The sequence below is a fragment of the Bubalus bubalis genome, chromosome 17 (genome assembly GCF_019923935.1).
Source record: "Bubalus bubalis isolate 160015118507 breed Murrah chromosome 17, NDDB_SH_1, whole genome shotgun sequence".
Lineage (NCBI taxonomy): Eukaryota > Metazoa > Chordata > Mammalia > Artiodactyla > Bovidae > Bubalus > Bubalus bubalis.
Window position 1 is genome coordinate 37,183,118 of NC_059173.1, and position 13,620 is coordinate 37,196,737.

Genomic DNA, 13,620 nt, shown 5'->3' on the forward strand with positions numbered 1-13,620 from the left:
CTAGTATTCTTGCCTAGAGAATCCCACGGAGAGAGGAGCCATGGCTTTCAGTCCATGGTGTTGCAGAGTCAGACACACGACAAAGCGTAAAACAAAGCTTTCACCTGATCTTCAGAATTATATCCATAACCTTTTAGATATCATCATTGAGATGTGCCATAGGCACCAAAAATTCAGTCAGTGTAAATCCAAATTTATTATTACTTTGTTTCACATGTTGTTTTAATTACTTGCTTATTTACAAGGCCCTTTCCCTTTATTTAAAGTTCAGATTCCTCTAGACTGTTTTCTGTATATTTGTATATTCTCAGTTGCCTGGCTCACAGCCCTTGTCTGAAACCCAAATGTATTTGAGAATTCAGATTTTTTTTCTTTAAAAGAAAGATCATATGCCATAGCCCTATATTTTGTTCTCTATATCTATGAGCCTGCTTCTTTTTTGTTATATTTACTAGTTTGTTGTATTTTTTTAGATTCCACATACACCTAATTAAGAAGTGCAGACTATTAGTATAAAATAAGCTACAAGAATATATTACACATCACAGGGAATAAACCAATATTTTATGATGACTATAAATAGAATATAGTATTCAGTCACTCGGTCATGTCTGATTCTTGTGACCACATGGACTGTAGCCCATTAGCTCCTCTGTCTGTGGGATTTCCCAGGCAAGAATACTGGAGTGGGTTGCCATTTCCTTCTCCAGGAGATCTTCCCTGACCCAGGGATTGAACCTGCATTTCTTGGGTCTCCTGCATGGGTGGGTGAGTTCTTTACCACTGTGCCATGTGAGAAGCACCTAAATGAGGTATAACCCTTAAAAATCGTGTCACTATGTTGTATACCTGTAACATATAATATTGTACATCTATGAAAAGAAAGAAAGAAAGAAAGTGAAATCGCTCAGTTGTGTCCGACTCTTTGTGACCCCATGGACTGTAGCCTACCAGGCTCCTCTGTCCCTGGGATTTTCCAGGCAATAGTACTGGAGTGTATTGCCATTTCCTTCTCCAGGGGAGCTTCCCAACCCAGGGCTCGAACCCAGGTCTCCTGCATTGTAGACAGACGCTTTACTGTTTGAGCCACCAGGGAAGTCCAATACTTCCATAAAAAAAAAAAATATATATATATACATATATATATATAAATTAAAAAGAAGATAATATGGCGTGTGTGAAATCTTAGATAACATTAATGTTGCATCTTGAAATATTGACTATTTTTGCAGCATGACATTAATAAAAATACCAAATAGGATAGTCTCTCACACATTCATATCAGATTTTGATGCCACATTTACAAAACAGATTTAGATTTTCAGAATGTTCTGGATGTTGGAATTGCAGATAAGGGAATGTAGACTTCTGTTTAGTGCCTGCTGACTTTAAAATTGCTATAATCTATGACTCATATTTTTTTTTATAACATTTAGGATTCACAGCTGTTTTGTGGATACTCTCTATTCCTTAATCATCCCACAAGCAAATGCCGACCTTTTCTTTATTTTGACCAATAATATCTAAAAGTGAATTAGAGACCTGTAAACAGATATAACAAGAAGTGGACTTTTTTTCTTTAATAATATGCTTTTTCCCTCCCTGCATTCTGAAGAGTGGTGATTACACGTTGAAAAAATATTATGCCTGTGGCAGATTCATTTTGATATTTGGCAAAACTAATAAAATTATGTAAAGTTTAAAAATAAAATAAAATTAAAAAAAAAAAGAAAAAGTATTATGCCTATTTTTTTCAATACAGGTTCAGATTAGCATATAACTAAGAATTTTCTATTGTGGAAAGTGTTACTTATTTGAACATAGACTGTAATAGTATTTCTCATGGCACTTTATTTGGAAGTTTGAAATTTCCCCTTAAAATAGAATGGAAAATAGATTGCAGTAAGAAGCAGAAGACCTTAATGCTGTCACTTGTCCTCTGATGTAATAGTTGGATGACCTCTGTGCTGTGTGTGCTCAGTCGCTCATTGATACCTGACTCTTTGCAACCCCATGGACTGTAGCCCACCAGGCTCCTCTGTCCATGGGACTTCCCAAGCAGGAATTCTGGAGTGTTGCCATTTGCTTCTCCAGGGGATATTCCCAACCCCGGGATCAAACTCGGGTATCCTGCATTGGCAGGTGGATTCTTAACCACTGAGCCACCAGTGAATCCCCTAAAGGCAGTTAATCCTAATTCCATGGATTTCCCTGGTGGCTCAGATGGTAAGGAGGCTGCCTCCAATGCAGGCTACAGTTCTTACCTAGAAAATGCATATGCAGGAGATCTCACATTGGTGGGAGCTGCAAAGCTAATAAACCTGTTTTATTTCACACTGTTATCTATAGAACTTGTTTTGATGGAAAAGTTTTGTGCTTAAAACACTCTGTGCTAGTGGTTTTAAGGGACTATACATTAATAACTTTTGGTACTCTATTTTATATAGGATGAAGGAGTTGAATCTGATGATTTGAAAAAAGATCTACCTCTAATGCCTCCACCTCCAGATTCATGTAGCATGAAGTTGACCATCAAGGAAATTTGGTTTAGTTTTGCAGCTCCAACCAATGTGAGATCTCCTGCACATGCATTTTCTAGGTAAGAAATTTTTAAAATAGATTACTATCCCTTGATTCCCCTGATTTTTTTATTTAATTTTAAATTACATAAATTCTGTGTCATGTATCTTTTTGCATTGTTTTTCTAATATATCTAGTATTAGGGTTGCTACTTCTTTCCCATCTTTCTTACTTCATACTTTCTGTAGACATTATTCTCAGCTTATTTAACCCTTTTTCTTTTCTAAAGTTTTATTTTAATTTTACATGTCACCCTGTCATGAGCTTTTTACTTTTTTCACCTCTAACAGACTTTTGTATTTTTCTTTCTAATTCTATCATCCTTTGCATTTCCTACTTATATATTCAGAATCTATCTGCTGGTCAGAAGGAAAAGTAATGTTGCCTAAATGAAATAGCCACAGAGTACAATATGTATGGGAGAGTATTTGAAATACTCTTAAAAAACATTTGTTTATATATATATTTTTTCATTTTAAAAGGCAGCTGAACCTTTTAAGCACTGCAACTCCAGCTGTTGGTGCATGGCTTGTTCCCATTGATCAACTCAAGTCATCTTTAAACAAATTAGAAACTGAGGGGACCTTGAGAATTTGTGCTGTTATGGGATGCATAATGACAGAAGCATTAGAGGTATGTCTTTCAACAATGCAAAGTGTCATACAAAGTTTATTATTGGAAATACTCCCTTATTATTTATTGTTGTTGGAAAATATCAGACCTGCAAGTTTTTAATTTTTTTTGTTTATTGTATCTTTGCTATATCCTTATAAATCTGTTGTTTTGCTTTTCTCAGAATAAAAGTGTACATTTTCCCTTAAGAAGTAAATATAACAGACTTACAAAAGTTGCCCGTTTTCTCCAAGAAAATCCTTCATGTTTGCTGTGCAATATATTACATCACTACCTTCACCAGGCAAATTACTCCATCATTGATGATGCTACAATGGTGAGTTACTGGAATCATACGTTAGTTTTAAAAAAGCCTCTATTCTGTTGGTTAGCCACTGACACACAAGGTTTGAGATGAGTATGGAAAGTCCAAAGGAGAAATTTGGTTAGAAATCCAGGCTTATAGACAAGATTGGGCTCAGATTAATGGTTTAGGTGTTGCCAGTATTAGAAGTATTAGAAGCAGTGAACATGGATGAGTCTTCTAAGAATATGTTGAGTGAGAAACTGGTCAGGGATGGATCCTTGATAAATACTGAAATGAAAGGGGCGTGGAGAGAGTGCATAGAGGTACACAAAGTGCTGAGGAGGGAAAGGAGGAGAACCAGGAAAGACCATCTTAGAGGACAAGGTATAAAGAATTGCAAGGAAACGAGTAGTCATTAGTCATATTTCACATAAATGTTTAATAAGGACTAGTTAATAATTGAGGGGGGAATATATAACTATATGAAGAGATCCAATATATCTCTGCCCTAGAAAAGCACTGTGGAAGGTGTAACAAATCGTGGTTAAGAGCTTAGAGCTTGAGGACCTCCCGCTCCACTCCAAGCTTCTGATCAACAGAGAATACATAAGAATCTTCAGCTAAAGTAATAATCAATGTATCAGTACTGTTGATGGCCAGTCATGCTCCTGATAACCTCTAATGAAAGAATCTGGAGTAAATTATGGATTTCATAAAGGTACTCAGACCTTAGGTTAGTATAGTGCCTTCTACTACCACTCTGTGAACTGAAGACTGGGAGGCCACAGTCCAAGGTTAACTTGCCCATCTAGGCATAGGCAGAGAAATTAGAACAGAAAGAATGGCAGGAATTTCGCATGGATGGATGCTCTGCCAGGATATGGTTTCCATTTAAGAGGAAGAAATACAAGAGACCCTCCTTCCTTGAGTCTAGGAATGAAAGGGAAGGCTAAGGAACCTGATATTCCTCAGAAAGTAAATGAATGATTCCTGCCATCTAGTAAGTGGCTGTCTTCAGTCAGAACCATTACTCCTAACACAAGGAATTGTAGGGAAGGGGAAGGAGAGGAGTTGGGTATTTTCTCCTTTAGGCTAAATCTACAACAGGCAAGTTTTCTTTCTTAAAATTATCACTATGTGGAATAAAATATATTCTAAATGTTGTAATTGTTACTGATAATATATTGTTTCAAAACAGTTATGAATCCTTTGTCTACCATTTAACTATAATAATTTGTAAAAATAGAGGTAGTAATCTAATTTTTGGAGGAAATATTTTTGTTTCCTCTTTGCTTAATGAATATTCCAGGGGGCACAAAATACATTTAATTCTTCAGTTGATCAAAACAGGTGAAGTGCATTGAATGCTTCTTACAGGGAATCCCACTTTTATACCCCATGTTTAACCTCTTATTTACCTGGTACAGTCTGTAGCGTTGCACAGAGTCAGACACGACTGAAGTGACTTAGCACACATGCACACATGCTGTGTTGTTTATTATGGAAAGATGCAACTTTGTGTTTAGAGAGTGAGTTCTGTCATCAGTTTGAAATAGTGACTCCATTGGGTAAACCTGGACAAATGACTCAACATATAAATTCTCGTTTCCTCATCTCTGAATGGGAGTTATGAGATTTAAATGAATAAATGCATATAGAACACTAAATAGTAATTATTATTGTTACACTAAGATGACTCCTTACCATGTCATTGTTGTCACAGAGTGATGGCCTTCCCGCTCTGGTAACTTTAAAGAAAGGTTTGGTTGCACTGGCAAGGCAGTGGATGAAGTTTATTGTAGTAACACCAGCCTTTAAAGGAGTTAGTTTACATCGACCTGCTCAGTCCCTGAAACCTCAGTCAGCTGTGGACCATGAACATGAAGATGGGCTTGGGCTGGACAATGGAGGTGGTCTTCAAAGTGATACCAGTGCTGATGGAGCAGAATTTGAATTTGATGCAGGTGATTCTGTAAATATTTTGGTTGGCTATTATGTACTTGGAACCTAATACTTTTGATATTTTAATACGCTTTGTCCCAAATTTGAAAATATCATGGCTTAATTATACAAGTCTGATTTGTGTTGGTCCAAATAAATGGTGATGATGTTGGAATCTTTATGCACACTTCACTTTGAAGTTTAATTTTGTGAAATGCAATAGAAATACAGAGGAATTCTCCTAATCTGGCTAGTACAATTAAGAGACATCTTTGTATAACTAGACTGTTTTGAGTGAAACACATGAATTTTTTGAAATTTGTATTTCTGTTTATCAAACTCCCTATGCCAGTCTTTTGTAGATTTGGATTTTACCTGGTGGTTTGATTCTGAATTTGTGTAATGTTTAAAGATATGCATTCAGCCTATAATTCTGTCATTATTATTATGACTGCAGGACAGAGGCAGTAGATAATGCATTTCAGAAATACTTGCATACTTTAATGCTTTTTCAAAGAGTAATTTTTATTTTTATCATGATATATAATATTCAATGGAAATTTATCTTACAATATTTTGAAAAAATATTAAAAGTACCATGGAAAAGGACAGTAATCTTAAAATTAGAGCTTTCAGAACATTGATATATATTACTTTACCAAGCTTTAAAAAAATTTCTTTTAAATTTCATATTTAACAACTAAGTATGTTATGAGTAATAGGCTGGATTTTTGTTATTTTGAAAATTTTCAAGTCTAACCAAAAATTGAAAAAAATAGTGCAGAAATATTCTTTCTAATTGTGTGCAGATACCTAGGTTAATTTGTGAACATTTTGTACTTTCTTCAGTATATAGTTGAATTGGTTTTTAATCTCTATGCCATTTGGGAGAAATATGTGAAAGATTAGAAGCTGTTTGTTCCTTTCTTGAGATTGAGTGAAACGATTGGGGTTGAAAGAATAAAAGAAAGAAGAATAAATATTATAGCAGAATCCTTAATTTTCAAGAAATACAAAGAATTGAGTTTTGCTATACCACCAGGAACATTGGAGTGTTTCAAGGTGTTTCAAGACTATATGATAATCTATAGCCCACTTATTCTTTTGTACGTTTCAGCCACAGTCAGTGAACACACAATGCTACTGGAGGGAACAGCCAACCGGCCTCCACCTGGTAGCTCTGGACCTGTAACTGGAGCTGAGATAATGAGGAAGCTTTCTAAGACTCATACGCATAGTGACTCTGCATTAAAAATAAAGGTACATTGTTGCTGTCTTTGTTAGAGTTATTTCAATTTACAGAGAAGACCTAAGCTTTTGTTATCTCAAATGTAAATATTAGGTATTCACCCTAAATATCCAAATAGCACTTATAAGTGTAAACTTATAGTTTACACATTTCAAAGAAAATTATATTAACAATCAGTAATTAATATTGAACGAGGGCTCCTTTAATTACCAAGCCTTAGGGCTGTCTTTTCAATTTATTGACTGCTGTATTCAATAAAAGGACTTCCCTGTAGCTCAAACAGTAAAGAATATGTCTGCGAAGCAGGACTCCAGGGTTTGACCCTGCATTGGGAAGTTCCTATGGAGAAGGGAATGGCAATCCACTCCAGTAGCCTTGCCTGGAGAACTCCATGGACAGAGAAGCCTGGCAGGCTATAATCCGTGGGATTGCAAAGAGTCGGACACGACTGAGTGACTAACGCACACATGCACACGTATTCAGTAAAAAACAGTGTTGAATAAGGGTGTACCTATGGCTGATTTTTGTTGATGTATGACAAAAAACCACAAAATTCTGTAATGGGAATAAATATCCTTCAATTAAAAAAATAAAGTGGAAAAAATTTTTTAAATGTTGATCAGCTTATAATTATTAGTTTTAATGAGAAGTCTTACTGGTAGTGCATGATCAATATAGAGTTTAAATAGTTAATAAAATTAAATAGTTAATAAAGTTAAATAGTGTATGTTGTTGAACATATAAGAAAAGAGACATTTTCATTCATACTAGCACTGGGTGGGAGTGTAAATTGGCATAACCTCTTTGAAGAGCAATTTGTCAATTTTTAATTGTAAAATTTTAAACATAATGCCTTTTAACCCGAATGCTCAAAGACATATGTCCAAGAATGTTCTTTACAACACTGTTTATGATAGGAAAATAATGGAATCAACAAATAACTTGAGAACTAATAAATAATGTACCTTCATATGGATGCATATTATGAAGACTTCAAAAAGATAGAGTAGATCTCTAAATGGACATGGAATGATCACCAAAGCACATTGATTCAAGTAAAAATAAGGTATAGGACAATATATATATCTCTGTGTTAAAAAGGATAAATATGTATATGTGCTTATATAGGCAAATTATTTATAGAAGGATAGATAAGAAATAGTTAAGAGGACTTTGGGGCAAAGGATCTAGTAGACTGGAGTTCAGGAGATGCTTTTTGTTGGCTAGTCTTTGTGCTTTTGAAAGTTTTATTCTGTGTAAGCATTGTTCTTATAATGAAAACATTTAATGACAGTTTGGTATACATTTTTTAAAGTTTGGGCTATAAGGCTTATTCTGTTTCTGCTATACAGTTACAAGCCTGGGACACTTTAAATTATCAACCCCTTAATCTGTCTTAGAATTACTCCTTTTCTTTTAAAAAAATTATTTATTTTTAATTGGAAGATCATTGCTTTACAATGTTGTGTTGGTTTCTGCCATATATAATTTGAATCAGCCATAGGTATACACATGTGCCCTAGAATTATTCCTAGTTTATGATCTTTCCAAAGGCTCTGATCATATTACTGTTAATGCTATTCTCAGAAATTTTTTGAACATTCCTTTGTTTATGGATTATGAAAATCCAAAGAATTGAAATTTAAAAGTACTTTGTTTCAGATCTCCACTCATTAGGATATTTCTGTCTGCATGGTCTTTCTTTGTACTGTTTTAAACTGATCTGGAATTCCAGTCTTAAATGTGACAGATCAGATAGAGATTGGTCAATTGTGTAACTTTTGATTTTTTTTAATTTTCTTCAGAGAATTGCTGAAAATTCTTTTTTGCATATTAGAGCTTTACAGAGAATCAGGTCTTAGCACAGAGATTTATTATCAGAATATTAAGAAGGGTGGTATAGTATGAAGAATTTTGGGTCTTGACACTAGACTCCCACTTCAGATTTTAAAGGGAGTTGTAGCTATGAGTGTGCTCAGTTTTGTCTGACTGACTGTGACACATGGACTGTAGCCCGCTGGACTTCTCTGTCCATGGAATTTTCCAGGCAAGGAAACTGGAGCAGGTTGCCATTTCCTATTCCAGGGGATCTTGCCGACCTAGGAATCTAGCCCCTATCTCTTGTGTCTCCTGCACTGCAGGCAGATTCTTTACCACTGAGCTACCAGGGAAGCTCCCAAAGGGAGGTTGCTGCTGCTAAGTCGCTTCAGTCGTGTCTGACTCTGTGCGACCTCTGTGCCATAGACGGCAGCCCACCAGGCTCCCCCGTCCCTGGGATTCTCCAGGCAAGAACACTGGAGTGGGTTGCCATTTCCTTCTCCAATGCATGAAAGTGAAAAGTGAAAGTGAAGTTGCTCAGTCGTGTCCAACTCTTAGCGACCCCATGGACTGCAGCCCACCAGGCTCCTCCATCCATGGGATTTTCCAGACTAGTACTGGAGTGGGGTGCCATTGCCTTCTCCGCAAAGGGAGGTTAATCATTGTTAAAATTAAGTGAATGATACTAAATGCTGTCCTTTGCATTGTACTGTAGAGTTTTAAAACATTAATACATACATTTGAGATTCACTGCAATTCTAGTAGACACAAACTGTTTAGACACTGTTGTATTAATGTGAATAATATAGTAATAAAAACAGTGAGTCATTGTGGTTATCCGTAGTCTTTTTTATGTGCATAAGAAAGAGCCGCATGTTGTTCCCTCTGTAGGGCATTCATCCGTACCATTCTCTGAGCTATACCAGTGGTGACACTGCCACAGATTCTCCGGTGCATGTGGGACGTGCAGGAGTACCGGTTAAGGAGAGTCCAAGGAAGGAAAGCCTACTCAGCTACCTGACTGGAAGTTTTCCAAGCTTGCACAACCTTCTGGAAGGGACCCCTCAGAGAAGTAGTACAGCAGTGAAAAGTAGCTCCCTGACAAGAACAGGTATATCCTTAGTTCTGACAATTATCAGTTTACTTCTGTGGGAGATTTAAACAAAACAAAAAAAATGGGACTTATGTTTATTCAGATATATATTTTGGATGCATACCTAGTCTTTTGTATGACAACTTATCTTTGAGAATGTTTTTTTGGGAAACTCTTCTGTTTAATTTGTTGATGTCTCTTAGTTTGCATTTTTAAATAGTAGCATTTGCTGCTACTCTCAACCTAGGCATGGTGTGTAATGCTGTCTAGACCAGCCAAGAGTGAATATTCTCATTATAGTCTCAGTAAATTATTTATTAATGCCTTAATATCCAAATGCCAAGAGTATGTAGTGAGTTTTAAAGACATATGCAAAAGGAAGATAATTTAACCTGAGTTTTTAAAAATGATTACATAAATCACATTTTCTGCTCCTTAGTACAGAAGTAATGCTATACTCAGTAAAACTTTATTTTCAGGAAACACAATGGCCTCTGATATGTTATCTGAACACCCCTTGTTATCTGAGCCATCATCTGTGAGTTTCTATAACTGGATGTCAAATGCTGTGGGTAACCGAGGAAGTGTGGTACAGGAGTCCCCTGTCACAAAATCAGGACACAATAGTCTCCCAACAGGTATTGAGCTATTATGTTATTTTACTTAACTGTCTAAGGGGTGCATGTAAAGTTATAGTAAATCCTATTTTTCAAAGGATGATTAAAAATATCTCAGAGGTTTAAGTTTACCGTGTAGTTGCAATCGTCCCATTTACCTTTGATAATATTGCAATTGAGAGAGTCATAAGCAGTAGCTCAGTGTTCTTGTGGAAAGGAAAATATGTCAAATGTGAGATATATAATTTAAAAAGTTTAAAATTTCCATTTAATGTGTCTGGTTTAATTTTCAAAGTACCAAAAGGAGATAAATGAAAATATGCAAAGTATAATGACTATATCATGTACCTACAATACAGAAAATACTTTCAGCTTATCCAGAGTCCTCTGCAGAGTAATAACAAACATTTTTCTCTGGTGGCTTAAAAGGTAAAAAACCCACCTCCAATGCAGGAGACCTGTGTTCAATCCCTGGGTTGGGAAGATCCATTGGAGGAGGGCATGACAACCCACTCCAGTATTCTTGCCTTGGAGAATCCCCAAGGAGAGAGGAGCCTGATGGGCTACAGTCCATGGGGTCGCAAAGACTCGAACATAATAGAGCAACTAAGAACAGCAGTACATACTCTTTATAGTTACTTAAATATTTAATTAAATCTAAAGAAGTACTAAAAGCAATAAAGGAAGCTTCTTGCCCTCAAGGAGGGAAACAAATAAGGAAAATTTATTCATTTTAAAGGGGTTTTTATCTTCCCTTGTGGCTCAGACGGTAAAGCGTCTGCCTACAATGCGGGAGACCCAGGTTCGATCCCTGGGTCGGGAAGTTCCCCTGGAGAAGGAAATGGCACCCCACTCCGGTATTCTTGCCTGGAAAAATCCCATGGATGGAGGAGCCTGGTAGGCTACAGTCCATGAGGTCGCAAAGAGTCGGGTACGACTGAGCGACTTCACTTCACTTTATAAGTAGCAGGAAAATAGGCAGAGAATTCACAAAGAAATACTGTTGGCTATTTCCAATAACATAAATGGAGTCAGTCCTTTCTTATTGTTTTCTATTTTTCTCTTATTTTTCCAAATTTCCTATATGTATGTATTATTTTATTGTGAAAGTGTGTATATATTTTTTAAAAGAATATGTGAAGTAGCCTTTGTTCCTAGTTACTTTGGGCAGCTGAAATTAATCTGTGTAACATCTGTTTGGATCACTTTTAAATTCTATTCAGACAAAAATATGAAATTATGAAAAGTGACTGATAAATGACTACTCAGTACATTTTATTTTTTGGCCATTGTGTGGACCACGTTTGAATCTGCAACCAATTCTAATTCTGACTCTAGACGTGCAGACATGTGCTAATTTCTAGTATTGGCCCTTGATTGAAGGAGATAGAAGGCTGGTTCTTCCACCAGCTCTCAGCACTTTCCTGCAGCTAATCTTACTACTACAGAGTTTAAATTTCAGGAGAGCTGAAAGGAACATTTCGTCTGTATCACAGATCCTTTGCCTGACAAGTTAACAGATAACAGAGTACAGAAGAAAGAAGTAGTGCCATTTTATTTTTGTTTTACCTTGAGAAATAATAGGAAGAAAATTAGATGTGGGGATTCTGTGACACTTGTGGTTTTTGCCATGTAACCGTGCTCCTATCTATAATCTCGTTCCTCTGTGCAAAGCTAATGGGATATCAAATGCTTTTCAAAGTTCTTACAGCCCTATAGTTTTATATTTTGGACTGACTGGCTCTAATACATACTTCATGTATGAAGATGAGTGATATTATTCTGAAAATACAGAATATTAAAATTAATTCACTTTTTATTAGGGTCTGTAAAATAACCTGAAAATGTGGTTTTTTGCCTTCTCAATTTAAATGGTCTGGTAATACAATTATAATACAAGCTTCGTAAGTTTACTTTGCTGTATCCCTTTATGTTCTTTTCGTTTCCCAAGAATTTAGAATTTATTTTTGAATACTTACTCTTTTAGGTGTTGCACCCAATCTTCCTACAATACCCTCAGCCTCAGATTTCAACACTGTCTTGTCTAGTGACCAGAATACTTTGGATGGGACACATTCTCAGCATAGCACTAGTCAGGATGATGTGGCAGGTGTAGAAGAAGCCAACCAAGGTTTTCCTGCTGTACAGCTTGCTGATGCTCAGGTGAGTCACTCCATTTTTCCCTAACTATAGTGACTGTGTATTAGGCAGTACTTAGCAGCTGGAACCATCAAGTGTGTGCACCGTGGAATTCCATTGAAAATCTTTTTCCTTGCCTATCTGCCTAAAGCCTTCATGTAAAAAGGAGGAGCCTTTAAAAAGTACATGCTGCTGCTGCTGCTGCTTCTGCCAAGTCGCTTCAGTCGTGTCCGACTCTATGCGACCCCATTGACAGCAGCCCACCAGGCTCCTCCATCCCTGGGATTCTCCAGGCAAGAACACTGGAGTGGGTTGCCATTTCCTTCCCCATTGCAGGAAAGTGAAAAGTGAAAGTGAAGTCGCCCAGTCCTCTCCGGCTCTTAGCGACCCCAGAGACTGCAGCCTACCAGGCTCCTCCGTCCATGGGATTTTCTAGGCAAAAGTACATAGGTTAATTATAAATACAAATTAAGCATATATAGATATTCATTAAACTGAAGAATGGTGTATAGTTAGTCTGCCTCATACAGCAACATTCTTGTTATTTGGGGATGGAGACTGGCTAAATAATAGGAGTAGAAAGTTAAGTTTAATCATTTCCTACAGTTTTAAGTGCTCGGTGAAGGCTTGAGTGAGCAACGCAGAGGCATCGAAGATTTTAGAACAGAGGAATAAAGTGCCTGGAATTGTACATGTGGAAGTGTTGTATAGGTTGCGATGTGTTAAGTGGATTGAAATGGAGAACTAGAGGTGAAAAGATGAGTTAATGAAATAGTTCATGGAAGTGGTAATGAAACTAATGGAACTCTTAGCTTAGGTGGGCATGCCTTTGATAAGGTAAAAGAGAAATACAGTGGAGGTCTTATTTAATTGACTAAATGTAGGGAGTGGAGAACAAAATTCCCCAAGGCAAATGGGAGAGTGGGAGATGGGTATTTAGAAGTGTTGTCTTTTTAGGATGAAGGAGGCCTGAGCGTATTTTTTATTTAGGACGAATTAAGAGAGTTCTACTAAAAAAAAAAAAAATGGCAAACTGATTGAGAAAGATTCAGAGAAGGATAAGTGTTGGAATTTAGAGTCCTTTATAGAGAGAAAGAACTTTTTGACATAAAATGTACTTTTTCTCCAAAGAATGTTTGGGAAGGCAATATGGACAATTCATAACTGTACTGGTTAGTTTGCAAATTTACAGCCTCAGTTTTCTATCACAGTAGGAGGCGACTTACATTAAGAAATGTGTCAGGCACTTTTAAACTTTTTTGAG

General features: G+C 36.5%; 1 protein-coding gene across 11 annotated transcripts in view; it reads left to right on the forward strand.

Annotated features, from left to right (window-relative positions):
• The window catches only part of KIAA1109 (KIAA1109 ortholog), a 206,838-nt gene that overhangs the window by 111,119 nt on the left and 82,099 nt on the right, over positions 1-13,620 (forward strand). For all 11 annotated transcript variants that reach the window (XM_025268008.3, XM_025268017.3, XM_025268015.3 and 8 more), the window contains 8 exons: positions 2,448-2,599; positions 3,063-3,213; positions 3,377-3,529; positions 5,223-5,463; positions 6,558-6,700; positions 9,399-9,618; positions 10,080-10,238; positions 12,205-12,380. In XM_025268008.3, the coding sequence (XP_025123793.2) occupies positions 2,448-2,599; positions 3,063-3,213; positions 3,377-3,529; positions 5,223-5,463; positions 6,558-6,700; positions 9,399-9,618; positions 10,080-10,238; positions 12,205-12,380 (1,395 nt within the window). The remainder of the gene's footprint in view (positions 1-2,447; positions 2,600-3,062; positions 3,214-3,376; positions 3,530-5,222; positions 5,464-6,557; positions 6,701-9,398; positions 9,619-10,079; positions 10,239-12,204; positions 12,381-13,620) is intronic.